The sequence below is a fragment of the Onychostruthus taczanowskii genome, unplaced genomic scaffold (genome assembly GCF_017590055.1).
Source record: "Onychostruthus taczanowskii isolate IOZ18803 unplaced genomic scaffold, ASM1759005v1 scaffold62, whole genome shotgun sequence".
NCBI classification, from domain to species: Eukaryota; Metazoa; Chordata; class Aves; order Passeriformes; family Passeridae; genus Onychostruthus; species Onychostruthus taczanowskii.
Window position 1 is genome coordinate 2,925,388 of NW_024503901.1, and position 13,406 is coordinate 2,938,793.

Sequence of the window (13,406 nt, forward strand, 5' to 3'; positions counted from 1 at the left end):
ATCTGTAATATGTTTCAGGAAAAGACTAGTCATTATGGAAGATGGTGAGTTTTTATGAGCTTTATACATTTATGACCTGTCTGATCTTGGCCTTTCCCTTCTAAAGTATCTAATTAAGTGTGCAAATTTTGAGTAGTCTATGTTTTTACGACCTCATGGTTGTCAAAGTACTGGCAATGTATGCATCACTGAGATCTGTCTCTGATGCTGAGGACTAAACAATCTCTTTGTTCTTAACTTACCTAGCTCTAATACATACTTTGTTATCTAGAGAACTTTACATATTATTTTATATTACAATTTCATTAAGTCTCTCAGTAGAGCCCATAGCACTATGACTAATATTCATTATGGTACTTTTCTTTCTTACTTTCTATCCCCAACAAGTGGAGATGGGAGCTGAAGTTTAATATCTTGGTGGTTAGGTAATTACAAAATCATTTTCTGAAATTTTAAAATATTTTTTTTTTTCATTGGCAAATAAATATGCATTAAATTTTTTAATTTGGAATAGGAGGTGGTGAAATATGAATGGTTTTGGCTTGTCTGCCTATCTGTGGAAAAGAGGCTGACCCCAACCTGTCTACAATCTCTTTCCAAATAATTGCAGAGAGTGATAAGGTCCTCCCCAAGCATCCTTTTTTTTTCCCAGGCTAAGTAACCCCAGCTCCCTCAGCTGTGCCTCATAGGATGTGCTCTCCAGACCCTTCACCAGCTTTGTTGCCCTTCTCTGGATTCGCTCCAGCACCTCAATGTCCCTCCTGAAGGGCGGATTCCAGAATGGACACAGTACTGGAGTGTGCCCTCACAAATGCCATTATGTGTTCCTTTATTTTTAGCCTTTCTGAAATAACTTGAAAGAAGGCATAACACTAAATCTGGTATGTGTACATATATAAAATGTAATCACACTGTATATGGTATGTATGTATTAAATTGTGCTTTTTCTTAGCCAAAAGGCCAAGAAATACCATGTTTAATGGTCCTGAGATGGGAAGTATGATGGGATTTGTAGCTATAGAAGATAAATGTTTTTAATTGTGTTTAACACATCTTGCAGTAATTTTCAGCAAGACATATGGGGACTCCACCACCCAAGTCCTTGCTGCCACACTGAGGTCTTCTCAGGCAAGATGAAGACGCAGAGCAGGCACTGATCTTTTCTCTCTGGGAATCAGTGCTAGGTCCTGAGGGGATGGCCTGAAGTTGTGTCAGAGGAGGTTTAGGTTAGATAACAGAGAAAGTTTCTTCATCCAGGGGATGGTTGGGCACTGGAAGAGGCTCCCCAGGGACGTGGTCACAGCACCAGCCTGGCAGAGTTCAAGAATTCTGGACAATACTCTCAGGCTCATGGTGTGACTCTTGGGGACGTCCTGTGCAGGGCGGGAGCTGGGCTCCGTGATCTCTGTGTGTCCTTTCCAACTCAGACTATTCCGTGACTCTGTGGCGTGGGGGTAATTGACTGCCACTGCTGCTCAGCAGTTCCTCTGACTCCCTTTGTCCCGCCTCGCCCCTTGGCCTGCCCCGTCCCCCGAGAGCGTATTTCGCTGAGCACTGCCCATGCCTTCCCGCCGTGGTCCAGCTTAGCTGCTGAGGCCGCTTCGAGGGACCCGGGCTGTCGGGGCGCTTGGCGGGCGCTCCCGCGGCTCCGCCGTGTGCAGCTCCAGCCCCCGCCGCGCCCCCCGGCGGCGACGGCCGCGCGGGAGAGGAACCACCCGTTGCCCCGCTGGGAGAGTCCATTGCCGGGGGAGCCGAGAGGGCGGGGAGGGGGGAATCTCCCAGGCCTCGCCGCCCGGAGCGCTCCGGGGACGGACGGCGGCCACTGACGGCGCGCCGCCTCGGCCATCTGTGCGAAGCGGGGCGGCGGTGCGGGCGGGCGCCGGGCGGGCGTTTCCTCCTTCGGCCGCCCCCCCTGCGAGGCGCGGCGCGGTGACGCGGCCCCGGGTCAGGCTGAGGCGCGGCGGCACCGTGAGGCGCTGTCAGAGCCGCGCTGAGAGGGTCCGCCCAGCTCCGCACCGGGATCCGCCGCCGCCGCTGCCATGGAGCCCCATCGCTGGCTGCCCCTGGAGGCCAACCCCGACGTGAGTGCCCGGCCTGGGCAGTGGGGCACTGCCCGCCTGCTCTGGGGTTGGCGGGAGGATGGCGGAGGGGCGAGGGCAGAGGGCTCCGGGCCGCGCCGGACCTCACCGCCTCTTACGGGGTGGCTGGTAGTGGTAGGGATGGAGGAAGGTCTTATTCCGTGGATCCGACTGGGTCTTAACTACCTTCTGTTTTCTGCTTTCTTTTCAGGTCACGAATCAGGTAAGAAGCTTTTATTCGAGGTAACCTTTAGTCTCTGCAGCTTTGGGCCCGTCTCCTGTCTTTTTCGTGTAGTAAAGGCTCCGTCTTGTCCAAGGAGAGTGCCCCCTTCCTTCCCCACGCGTGTCTGCGCTCGGTCTCCTCATGTCGGACCGTACTGGAACCTCTCCCTTAAAGATACTATATGAAAGAAAAATGAACAGTAAAAAGAGAATAGTTACGGCCTGGCTATTACTGTAATGAAATCTCTTGATGTTTTTCAAGGTGGGTTTTAATTCATTAATTAGTGGTTAAAACATTAATTTATATATAACATGTGCCAGGTGTGGAGCTGTACATGGCTTTGGGCACATGTATGGATCTGCTTGCATCACTGTGTTGTAGTCTCATACTTCTTTGGCTGACCATAAAAAAATAATGTAATTTTACCGTATTTGCAATTTTCTGCTTATTAATGACAATATGTGCCTAATTGGTTGTTGCTGTTTTTGTTGGTGTGGTAGAACCCACGCTAGAGAAAGGAAGCTTGTTCTAGTACATGAAACAATGCTCCCACTAAATAAGCTCTGTCTGGAAAGAAATCACATATACTCTAACCCTGCGTCGTGTTCTCAGTGACAATTTTGAGCATGGCGTTAATGTTGATTTCAGCAGGCCTATTGGTAATGTTAAAGATGGTGTTTAAGCCAAAGGACTCTGAAAGTTCCAGCAGCAAAACTGTATTCTTAAAACTATACTGTTGAAATATTTTGGAAACTGGAGATTTCTGTGTGTGAAGAATGTTTGGGTTTTTTGTTGTGGTTGCTTTAATATACAAACTACATCTGCAGAAGAGTGAAGGGTTATTTGATACTGGGTCATTTTGTGTGTTATAGTTTCCTAGGGCAAATACAGTATTGCTGCTGTGGAGCAATTTGAGAAGTCTATAATCCCAGTCTCCTGAGATCAAATTGACGGCCTTTCCTGGGAGCCTATCTTGAACACATGCTATAGTTTCCTCTTTTTAATTTTGAAATTCAGAGAGTAAATTCCAGTTTGGAAGAAAATAAGTGAATAAATAACTAGCAAGAATTTCTAATTATCTAACTTTTGATTCTGACTTTCCAGATGGTGAGATGAGCTCATCATGGTACAAATTAAGATCACCTTTAAAGTAGAAATTGAGAAGGAGAAAATAGTGACATTCTTTCATCTGAAATATCTTGTATCCCTGTGTGTTTATGTTGTATGGAGAAAATCCTAAAGGAATGCCAAATGTACAATTTTAAGTGTGTTTAAAATTCATCTCTTTTGCACATTGGTGATGGATGTAGCTGTTGTAGATGATCATGGATAATAGGAATTTGTACTCCACAAGGATTTTCTTGTTACTGTTTCTGTGTAGAAAAGGCCACTTGAAACCAATTAGTCTTCCTCCTTCACTACCAGTCTTGACTGAGCAGGATTGTTATCTAGACTGAGAGATGTATATTAAAAAATAATAAACAGGTGGGTGTTGAATATGAATGCACCTTGCATTATTAATCGTTGTTCTTTTAATCTCATCAGTACAGTGGTGAACTGTGTAGCAACAGGGCTGTTAGTCATAAGTTATTCATATCCTGCTTGTGTTTAAAACAACAATAATGGTAATTTGAAATTCTAATGAAGTTGGTAACTAATTTTTGGAAAATCCTGTTGAGTTAATTGCAAGGATGGGCATTTCTTGTAGTACTCTGTGCTGTGCTCTGTAAAACATTTTAGAAATCTTTAGCATTAAAAAACCCTATGGTCTGCCTCTACAAACTGCAATATTCATGTCTGGTAGTCATTTAATACATGTATTTAGCATGTATTAAATATATGTATCTAGCCAAGTGCCAAATGTTTCTTCTTGGCGTTTGTTGTTCGTTACTTGGATTTTTTTAGTTGAGTGTTAGACTATCTTTTATGCATACTACTTTTGTGAGTGTTAAAATTATTGCTAGGTATGGTAGTGAAATCTTAAACAAAAAAAAAATTCCGGTGACCTGTAAGATGCATAGATTCTTACTGTTAAATTGTAATTAGAACTATCATCAAGTGCTTATGCTGTTTTGGTTTTTTTACCAATAATTTTATTCCCCTTGTAATCAGTAATTAGTAAGGAAGTGTACTAAATGCAGATTCATTTGCTTTTAGTATGTTCTTACAATACTGTGTCTTCTGTGGTTTTGAAATATAGGCTGTAAATTTAAGGCTTTCAGACTTTGTGGTAGAAATGCAGATGATAATGGAAAAAAAGGGTATTTCTCAGTCAGAGGTATGTGAAGTCTTTCAAAAATAGCTCAGATTTCTCTATCTGAAAGTGTCCAGAAATTTGTAAATCCCTAATCTGTATAGAACCTTTCTTTGTACATATGTGTTAAAATTATTTGAAGATTCAGAAACTGGCTGCTGAGGGTAAACAGGAGTATTCTTTCTTAGCTTTAGAGATTTCCAGTGGCAGTGGAAACGTGCGACGTGTCTGTAGTGATGTTTTCAAGAGAGAAGGCAGTCATTCAATGCAGCACACAGTGCTGGTTGCAATGACTGAAGTCAAGAGTCAAATGCACCACACAGTGCTATGGTATTGTCACAGTACTTTTTTTCTCCTTCACTTTTACAGTCTGACAGAATGAATTGTTGTCTACCTCTGATGCAGAAAGAGTTGATGATTCAGCATTTACAAAGCTCCATTTTGTGTACAGTGATGACAGGGAATGGTTTCTTCTCTTTGACCTTCCTTTGGTGGGGGCCTGACATGACCAGTGCTACCCTCCTTCCTGGGTATCTTATGGGATTTTCCTGAGAGAAAGCAAGAAAATTGTGTTTATCAATTACCATAGATATGATGTTTGTGTATCTTTTTCCCAATTTCTTCTAAAAAAAAAAATCAAGACTGCATGTAAATTTTTTGGAGTGAAGAGATCAGAACACAAGCTGATTGTTCTTTCTCATAATGTTGCTTCAGTCTGGCTTGCAACCCACAACTGATTGTCTAGGACATGTAGATAAACAAAAACTGTGGGTGGATATTTTTTGTGATGTCCCACCTTTTTTTTTGTTCTCTCTTCCCTTTCTTCATCTTCAACATTCTAAGAAATACCCCTGCTTCCTGAGTAAGATAACATGTCCACTCATGCCTTCGTTGGATCCAGATAATTGAGTGCATCTGACTGTGAAGCTCAAGCACCGGCTTCAGAGTTTGACTACTGAGTGTTGGCTATGGCTTGAGTTTCTTTTGCTCCATAGGGCTTAGCTGCTGGTTCTTAGTTATCTTCCAGCATTATTTGTAGGCCTTTGATCGTACTTTTTGGGGGGGTTTGGGCTTTTGAGTTTTTTAAGCCATTAACGTATTGAGAGTCAGCTGCATCAAGAAAATTATTTTGGCTCATGAACACCATTGACAGCTGTGACTTGAAAGTTATGGGGACAATAAAGCTCATAAAGCATAGAACAAATGGCAGAAACTGGATACAGCCAGTCTTTATCCATTTATGGAACACCTCTCTTCAGGGTGTCAGGCAAATACAGAGAAGAATTAAGTATCTTGGAAGCAGGCCTTAGTCTTCCTAAAAGATCTTTTAATTTCCTGGACTCTGAAACTCTATCCCACAAGCTTTCCCAAGGAAAAGCCATAGTGATCAAAGTAATTGAAAATGTGGTGCACGCAAATGAAGTGCATTGGGAGTACCTCATAGATGAGGTACTGAGGTACTGTCTTAGTGTGAAAGGATGTTGGTTATGGAGAAACACAGATGTCCTCCTAAAATGCCGAGCAAAGCTTCCATTTTGTTTTTGTTTTTGTTTTTTTTTTTAAGTGAGGGAGTGGAGTTTAACTCTTTTGTGGTAAGCAGAGTGAAGAATAGCAGAGATAGTATATACATGCTTGGAAAACAGCCTGTTATTACTCATGTAGCCTTAGAAAGTTGAAAACCAGGATTTAGTTTGTGTCTTTCTGTAAAACCAATATCCCAGAAAGCCTTTCACAGAGCCAGCAAAGGGGGAATGTTGAGCCTGTGATGCTGCATAGCAAAGAATAAGCACAAGGATGAAGGAATTGTAGGTGACCACTGTGAGAGCACTTTGTGAATGGCTTCTTCTAGGTTAAGATATCTCCAACTATGTAGCCCTCTGACTGAGTTTAAATAGGTAAATATGTTGCACAGGAAAAATTGTCACTTGTTTTGGGGTTTAGAGTAGCATTTATATGAATAGTTGAAAGATTGCCTTAGCTCAGTCTTGGTACGTTCTTCAGTAATTGAAAGCTATGAAAAACATGTATTTCATTACTCTACATGAATTTGCCTCTTCTTGTCCTTCTTATGATAATTTTTGCTCAGTTTCTTAGTTTCTGTTACAAGGAAACCCTTACTGTCTTGAAGACAAAGGGGAAAACAGGTGACATTTATTTGTACCTTATATGTTATCTTGCTGCACTGAAATGCTTTTTCCCTCTTTGACATTTTGCTTGTTTAAAGGACCAGCAGAACTAGTAGAATCTAGTGGTTGTTTCAGTAAACTGTAAAAAAAGAAATGTATATAACAGCTTATTTAGAAGAGTAGATTGATCCAGCTCATTTCTGTTATGCGTAACTTTTTAGATCATGCAAACAGGTCTGTTAAATGTTTTTCACAGAATAGCACAGTATTCTGTTTTGAATCAGTGTCTCGGTATCAACACCTCAGGACTCTGCTGGAAGCATTTTAAAGCTCTTGCTCACTGGTTTCGGAGGAAGCCTGAGTCAGCTGGTTCATCCACATTTCTGAGTGCTTTTTTTGCATTGCTCCCTGTGGGATGCCCTGGTTGAATATGTACAGCAGTGCCTGGGCATACTGAGCGTTACATTACAAAACTGCTTTATGAGTATGTGAAAAATATATACCTCTCATTTTGAAGAACAGCAGCACTAACTGTGAGTCAGGGTTGCTCTTCTAGACATCATAAAGTAGTGAACACAACTGGAAGGATAAGAATTTTGGGGATGTAAGTTTTCTCATGTTTTTGAAAAAAAATTGCGATGGGCTGTATTCTTTGAACTTTATTATGGTGTCCCAAAGTACAGAACCTGAGGATATTACAGAATTGTAATAAATTTTGAGTTTCCCAAGAAAGTCTATTATAATGGGTCATCTCTTGTTTGAACAAGATCATACTGTGGCCATTCTAAGTGAGGAGTAGTTGGTAAAGAAGAATAACACAGCTTATGTAAGTTCCAGATATCTCTACCCTCCTGGTGCTTTTTGATCTGCTGTACAGAACTAAAGTTACAGCTGCTACATGTGACTGAAATGATGGTGTCTCTAAAATATACTGAAAAATTGTTCCTTCATTTTAATTCCATAAACATCATGATGAAAGAATGAAGAAATATATCCTTATAATGCTCCAACAGTAAAATATTGTTCGGGTGGTTTCCTTATTTCTATAAAGGGATTTCACTTCTCAAATAGACTTGGTTTTGTAACATGCTTCTAGAAATGTGTAAAGAATTAAAAGCATCTTGTGCATTTGTATTTTTAATATAGATTAATAAGAATTGGACACTTTAAGAAATGAATAATTTTCCCTTTCTTGATGATTATTCAATGTTACATTTTACCCAATGTCTTACTACAATTTAGGGGAAAAATGCTTTCAATTCAATAAAGTGCCAAAAATTCTTGTGCTTTAATGAAAAAGTTAGACAGTATTGATTGTCTTAATTGGTTTATTTATATGTTGTCCTGTCAGTTTCCTAAAGCCATAAGAACACTTCATTTTTGCAGAGGAAAGTCTTAACTGTGGTTTCATTGTGATAGAGAGATGCTTTAACGCATTCATCAGAAGTACAATAAAATGTAGATGCTGTGGGTGTTTGGTTTATATTTGTGCTTAGAAGAGGATGGCAACAGTTGGTTCTTCTCACTGAAGCTCTCTTGACTTCTGCATCTGAGAGTCTGGAAATGTTTGTGCATTTTGCCAGTTTTATGTTTTCATGGTTCCAACTTTTATATAAATACCACAGTAAAATGTGGAAAAATCGAGGTCTTGAGTATAATGCCTTAGTATTTAAAATGTGATGTTCCTGAACTATTTGCAGAAGCTGTGCAACTTCAGTTGCACTTAAATGTCAAGCTCCTATTTTGTTTCAGTTTTTGTCCTCATTTTGTTTTTACATGCAAGTAACAGAGTAGAAAAGCACAGTGGCTGCTTAGACAGTATTTCAATTGTGCATTTACTGCATAAGTTTATAATAAATTTCACCCTTACATTGTCTTACCCCACTTACCCTTTCTGCATGTCCATAAACCTGATAGATCAAATCCTACTGGCTCTGTAACTGTGTTGGCAGAAGTAGGATTCTAAACTCATATTAAAGATAACTGCTCTGTGCTTTTTTCATTTAGTAGGCTGGTACCAGCAATGAAAACAGAATAGCTTGTACCACATGCTGCGTAGGTAGAGTGCCTAGAAGTGCCTATTGTAATGTTTTTGCTATTAGCCAACATTTAGACATACAGATTTACAAATTATGATCATTTAGAATAGAATGAGATAGGCTGGAGGGGGCTTTTGAGTTCTGCAAGACCAACCATACTGTGTTCAAAACAAGTTGCTCAGCGACCTGTCAAGTTCTGAATTTCTCAAGACGAACTCCACAGTCTCCTGGACAGTTTGTGCTAGTGTTTTAGTATGTCTTTTATTTTAAAATTTATTTTTAAATGCCTTCCTTACCAAGTTACATTTCCCTGTGTTTCAGCCTCTTGTTTCTTGGTGTTTTACTCTGCGCTGCTGAGTCTGTATCCATCTTCTCTTTGCTCTCCCTTAGCTAGTTATAAACAGTAGTAGTCAGGTGAGAAAGAAGGGCCTTCTGGAATACTGGAACAAGAAGGACAAATTCATAGGACGTGCAGATAAGGTTGAGGGGTGTAAAATAGTTTCTAAAGTGGCTTTTTGTCTACTAGCTAGCTGGACCAGTGAAAAACCAGAAAGTGTTTTTCAGCAAGGTGTTTTAAGACAAGAAGAAAAGAGACAACCAAAACTGTGACAACAATCTGTAAAAATAAAGTTGTGAAAAACTGAATACTAGATACAGACGTGTGGGGGGTTTTGTGCTGCTGTTGTTGTTCTTCCTGAGCTCATGTTTTAAGACAAAGAAAAGAGACAAGCAAAACTGTGACAACAATCTGTAAAAATAAAGTTGTGAAAAACTGAATACTAGATACAGACGTGTGGGGGGTTTTGTGCTGCTGTTGTTGTTCTTCCTGAGCTCCTCTAAGACTTCTGTAATATAGCCAAGAATCAAGAATTTTTTCTTTTATAAGGTGAAAGCTCAAAGACCTATAAATTAAGATTTGTCAGCAGTGTGATAAGCAGTGTCTGAGAAAAAGATTCTGATACTCTCTTCTGCAGATCCAGAAAAATATGAAGCTGCTATTTTATGTTGTTTTGCATACGTAGCACCAGTTAGTTAAGAGAAAGTGAACAACTGAAAATGAGTGAGTCCTCAAAGAACCCTAACTGTTCTTTAACAGTAGATACTTGTAGAATAAAATTGCTTGGATAATCCCTAAATAATTGAAAAGGAAAACAGCAGAGATCTCTCACCTTTTTAGACAGTGACGTTGTCTAAAAAGCATACTGAACTTCCTGCTGTCCTAAAACAGGAATGACTTTGTCTTCCCATCCAGCCATCTATTGTTCATCTGTTACCCATCTGTCACTCTCTCTTACACAGGGACTTACTCTGCACAGTTTTTACAATCTAGTTAATAATTTTCAGAAGGATATTTCTATCTTTTTTTCCAGGCCTGAATGAAACCCTCTTGATGCATATAAGAGATATCTTCTTTGCCTATTTTGAATCTGTCCTTAGTATTTTATTTTTGGTTTATGATTCTACAGTAGAGTTGTTAGGCGGGTTGTGTGTTAAGATCACTGCTTGCCATTCTAAGCCTATGATCTTGCTGTTCTCTTTAGTGCTGTCCATCATTTTTCATTGTCACTCTCATTGTTTGCTGGAAGTTACAATTTCTCAGATTGTAAAGTTTCTAGATGATATAGTAGCATGAATAATGAAAGGTGCCCTGTATCAATGGAGTTTAGTTCTGTTAAATTCTTAATTCAGGAGTTCAAATATACCATTCTTGGGTTTAGTTAGCATTTTGTTGACTTTGGGTTTAAAGGGGTTGGTTTTATTTTTATTAGTTGGTTGTTTGGTTGCTTGTTGATTTTTCTTTTCCCCAGTGGTGTAGAAAAGGACAAGAGACTCTAAACCACTTATTTGTCCAGTAACTTAGTGGGATTCTTTATCACTGTTCTTTCTGGTTTGTGAGGTCTTTTTTTATTTTTGGGTGTTTGTACCCTTATTTCACAGAATATTGCAAAATATCAAGTGATACTGGAATGGAAAACAGATTTTTTTTCAGTTGTGTTACTTTTCTTGCAATAAAAATGATAGATTAATTGCTGGCTTAATAAGAGAAGTACTGGAAGTACTTATTAATTAATATTTTAATGCACACATACATGTAGTCCCTTCTCTTTGCCTTTTTTTTTTGCTATTCACAAAGTGAATTACCACAAAGTGGTAATTATCTCCACAATATAAAAGGTTAGAATAGAATTGTCTTCTGTTTCATCAGTTACTAAATGCTTAACACTTCCCCTTTTCCTCATGTTCATTTAAAGATCTGTATATGCCACAGTGTATAATTAGCTTTTCATATAATTGTGAATGGTCACTGTGTACAGCAACAACAGTTCCTGAAATCAGTTAGGTTCTTCCAGACTGACAGTGGAAATATTTCAAATTATCTTTGACCGTCTCTGTGGTTATTAATACTGCAGCTGTTGTTGTGATGCCTAGTTTACTTGAGTAGAAGAATATCCAATTAAAAAGTGAGCGTCCAGTCTTCAAAATATATTACTCCATCATAGTTTGAAGGGATTTTTCTTGTAAAAGCTACACTTACTAAAGTGTGCATCTTGTGTGGTTTTGCTCCTAATGTCTTTTTGCTTGTAGGAGCTCCAATATGAGCACTGGTGCCAGGTATTCTGAAGTCGTGGAGTCTAATAATACCATATGGAGTCAAATAATGCCATAAGGTTGTTCATATGTGCTCTGACTGATGGCTCTGATGATTTCTAGTTAACATGAATATTCAGTAACATTAGATTCACAAAATCTTCTGTTTTGTGACAGAACTCTTTTTAAATGGTTGAAATGCTTTGATGCTTCAGTAAATTGTGTTGGGAGTGTTTCCACTTCCCTTCCATAAATACTATTTAAATACATAAAACATGGGGTTTTGTGTGTGTTTGTGTGTGATTTATTCAGCCTTATTTATTAAAATATTTATCTCTTTTATTTTCCTTAAATTGTAGAAAGCATAGGTTGTTTTAATGTATGTCACATTGTGGCTGCTCTGTTATGCTTCTGAAAAGATAGGTGTTTGAGTGTTCTTGTTTAATATTATGCATTTGTTGTTGTTTTTTTTTTCTTTTCCAGTTCCTGAAACAGTTGGGTATACATCCTGACTGGCAATTTGTAGATGTTTATGGTATGGAACCAGAACTGCTTAGCATGGTGCCAAGACCTGTATGTGCAGTACTACTTCTCTTTCCAATAACAGAAAAGGTAAATGTTTATTTAATAATCAGTTAATTGCTTTTGTCATACGTGAAATGGGATTGAAAGCTTAAATCTTGTACTTTGGTGTCATACTAGAATCAAGATGAGACTCAAGCTTTTTTCAAGAGACTTCTTCATTAAAAATAACACAAAAAATGCTTCACAAAAACCTTGCATGTACATTTCTGATTTCTTTTCAAATCAGAATATGAAAAGCTAATGTAGAAGCACAGAGAAATATGCCTCACACTTTTTTATTACAGGCAATTTAAGGTATTTTTTATAATAAGCACTGTGAAATGGCTCAATTTGCTAATTTTAGTAGAAAGCTCCAGTAGCATAAGGAAAATGAGACAAGTGTAGGACAATATGCAACTTCTTTTGGAGTTTTTTTGTCCTGTTACACTGACAACCCTTCAGACTTCAATCCACTTTCAGTTCAGTCATGAGTATTGATGTGGCTTTCACTTCTTGGACAGATGGGATGTACTATTTAGATGAAAGACAATTTCCACTCCATCTTTCACTATGTTGGACTTCGGTTAAATCTTCAGTGTGCTTATTTTGTGTCATCACATGCTTTTATGTAGTGTGATTCATATTGATCTTTCAATTTATAACAGTATTACATGATTGTGATAAGATCAGCCAAAAAGGTTGAAGTGAATCTGTCCACAATTCATTCTTTTAATATGTCTCTCAAAAAGAATATGTAGCAGATAAGGACAAATCACTTAGCTATTGAAACTTAACTTCTAAGCACAAGGTGTTCAAATAGACAGGAGTGATCGGTCAGGCTTCCTACACATTATGTCCTGTAAAGCTCTGCATTCTCAGTTTCTCCAAAACAGCTATGCAGGCAGTACTTTTCAAGTTTGATTTCAGCCACCTTGATAGTTTTGAGCTTAATCAAAACTTTCAACTCATCTGTCCTCAGGAAATGTCCTTTCTGTCACCTTTGAGGCATTGTTTTCTGTGTGCTGTCATTTCTGTCTGGCTGTTTGAGGTACAGGTCTGACTGTCACTTTTCTTTTGACTCTCTGCTTGTGCAAACCTTTTTTTGAATCATGCTATGGGAGCATTATCCCATAGGAAAGAACCTTGCTCTTATTCCAGAAGGTGTATCCAATTTGATCCTAAAGAAACATATGACAAACAAAACCAGAGAAACAATATTTGCTCTGTTGCATCAATCAGTCAAATCTGAGCACCAGCCAAGTGTTCAGCATGTTAATCCTTCTGAAACATCAGGGACACAAGTGTTTCTATCAGCTGTTTAGCCTGGCTGTGTGAACAGTGAATGTTTCACGGGAGCTCCCAGTGTTCTGAAGCTTTTGTTGGGCACTGTGAACTCCACAAGACACTTGAGCATTATTTTGTATTTCTAGAGTAGTTTTTCCCTCCTCAGCCTCCTTTTCAAAATGGCCTGTTAAATTACACGTTTATTTAATTTATGTTTTATTTGTTTCTTGGCTGTTTCTACATTTATGA

The 13,406-nt window shown here is 39.0% G+C and overlaps 1 protein-coding gene across 1 annotated transcript in view; it reads left to right on the forward strand.

Annotated features, from left to right (window-relative positions):
• The first annotated feature begins 1,763 nt into the window (after positions 1 to 1,763).
• The window catches only part of UCHL3 (ubiquitin C-terminal hydrolase L3), a 41,913-nt gene continuing 30,270 nt past the window's right edge, over positions 1,764 to 13,406 (forward strand). The window contains exons 1-3 of the mRNA XM_041419960.1: positions 1,764 to 2,081; positions 2,290 to 2,301; positions 11,793 to 11,921. Coding sequence (XP_041275894.1) covers positions 2,040 to 2,081; positions 2,290 to 2,301; positions 11,793 to 11,921 — 183 coding nt within the window. The 5' untranslated portion in view covers positions 1,764 to 2,039. The remainder of the gene's footprint in view (positions 2,082 to 2,289; positions 2,302 to 11,792; positions 11,922 to 13,406) is intronic.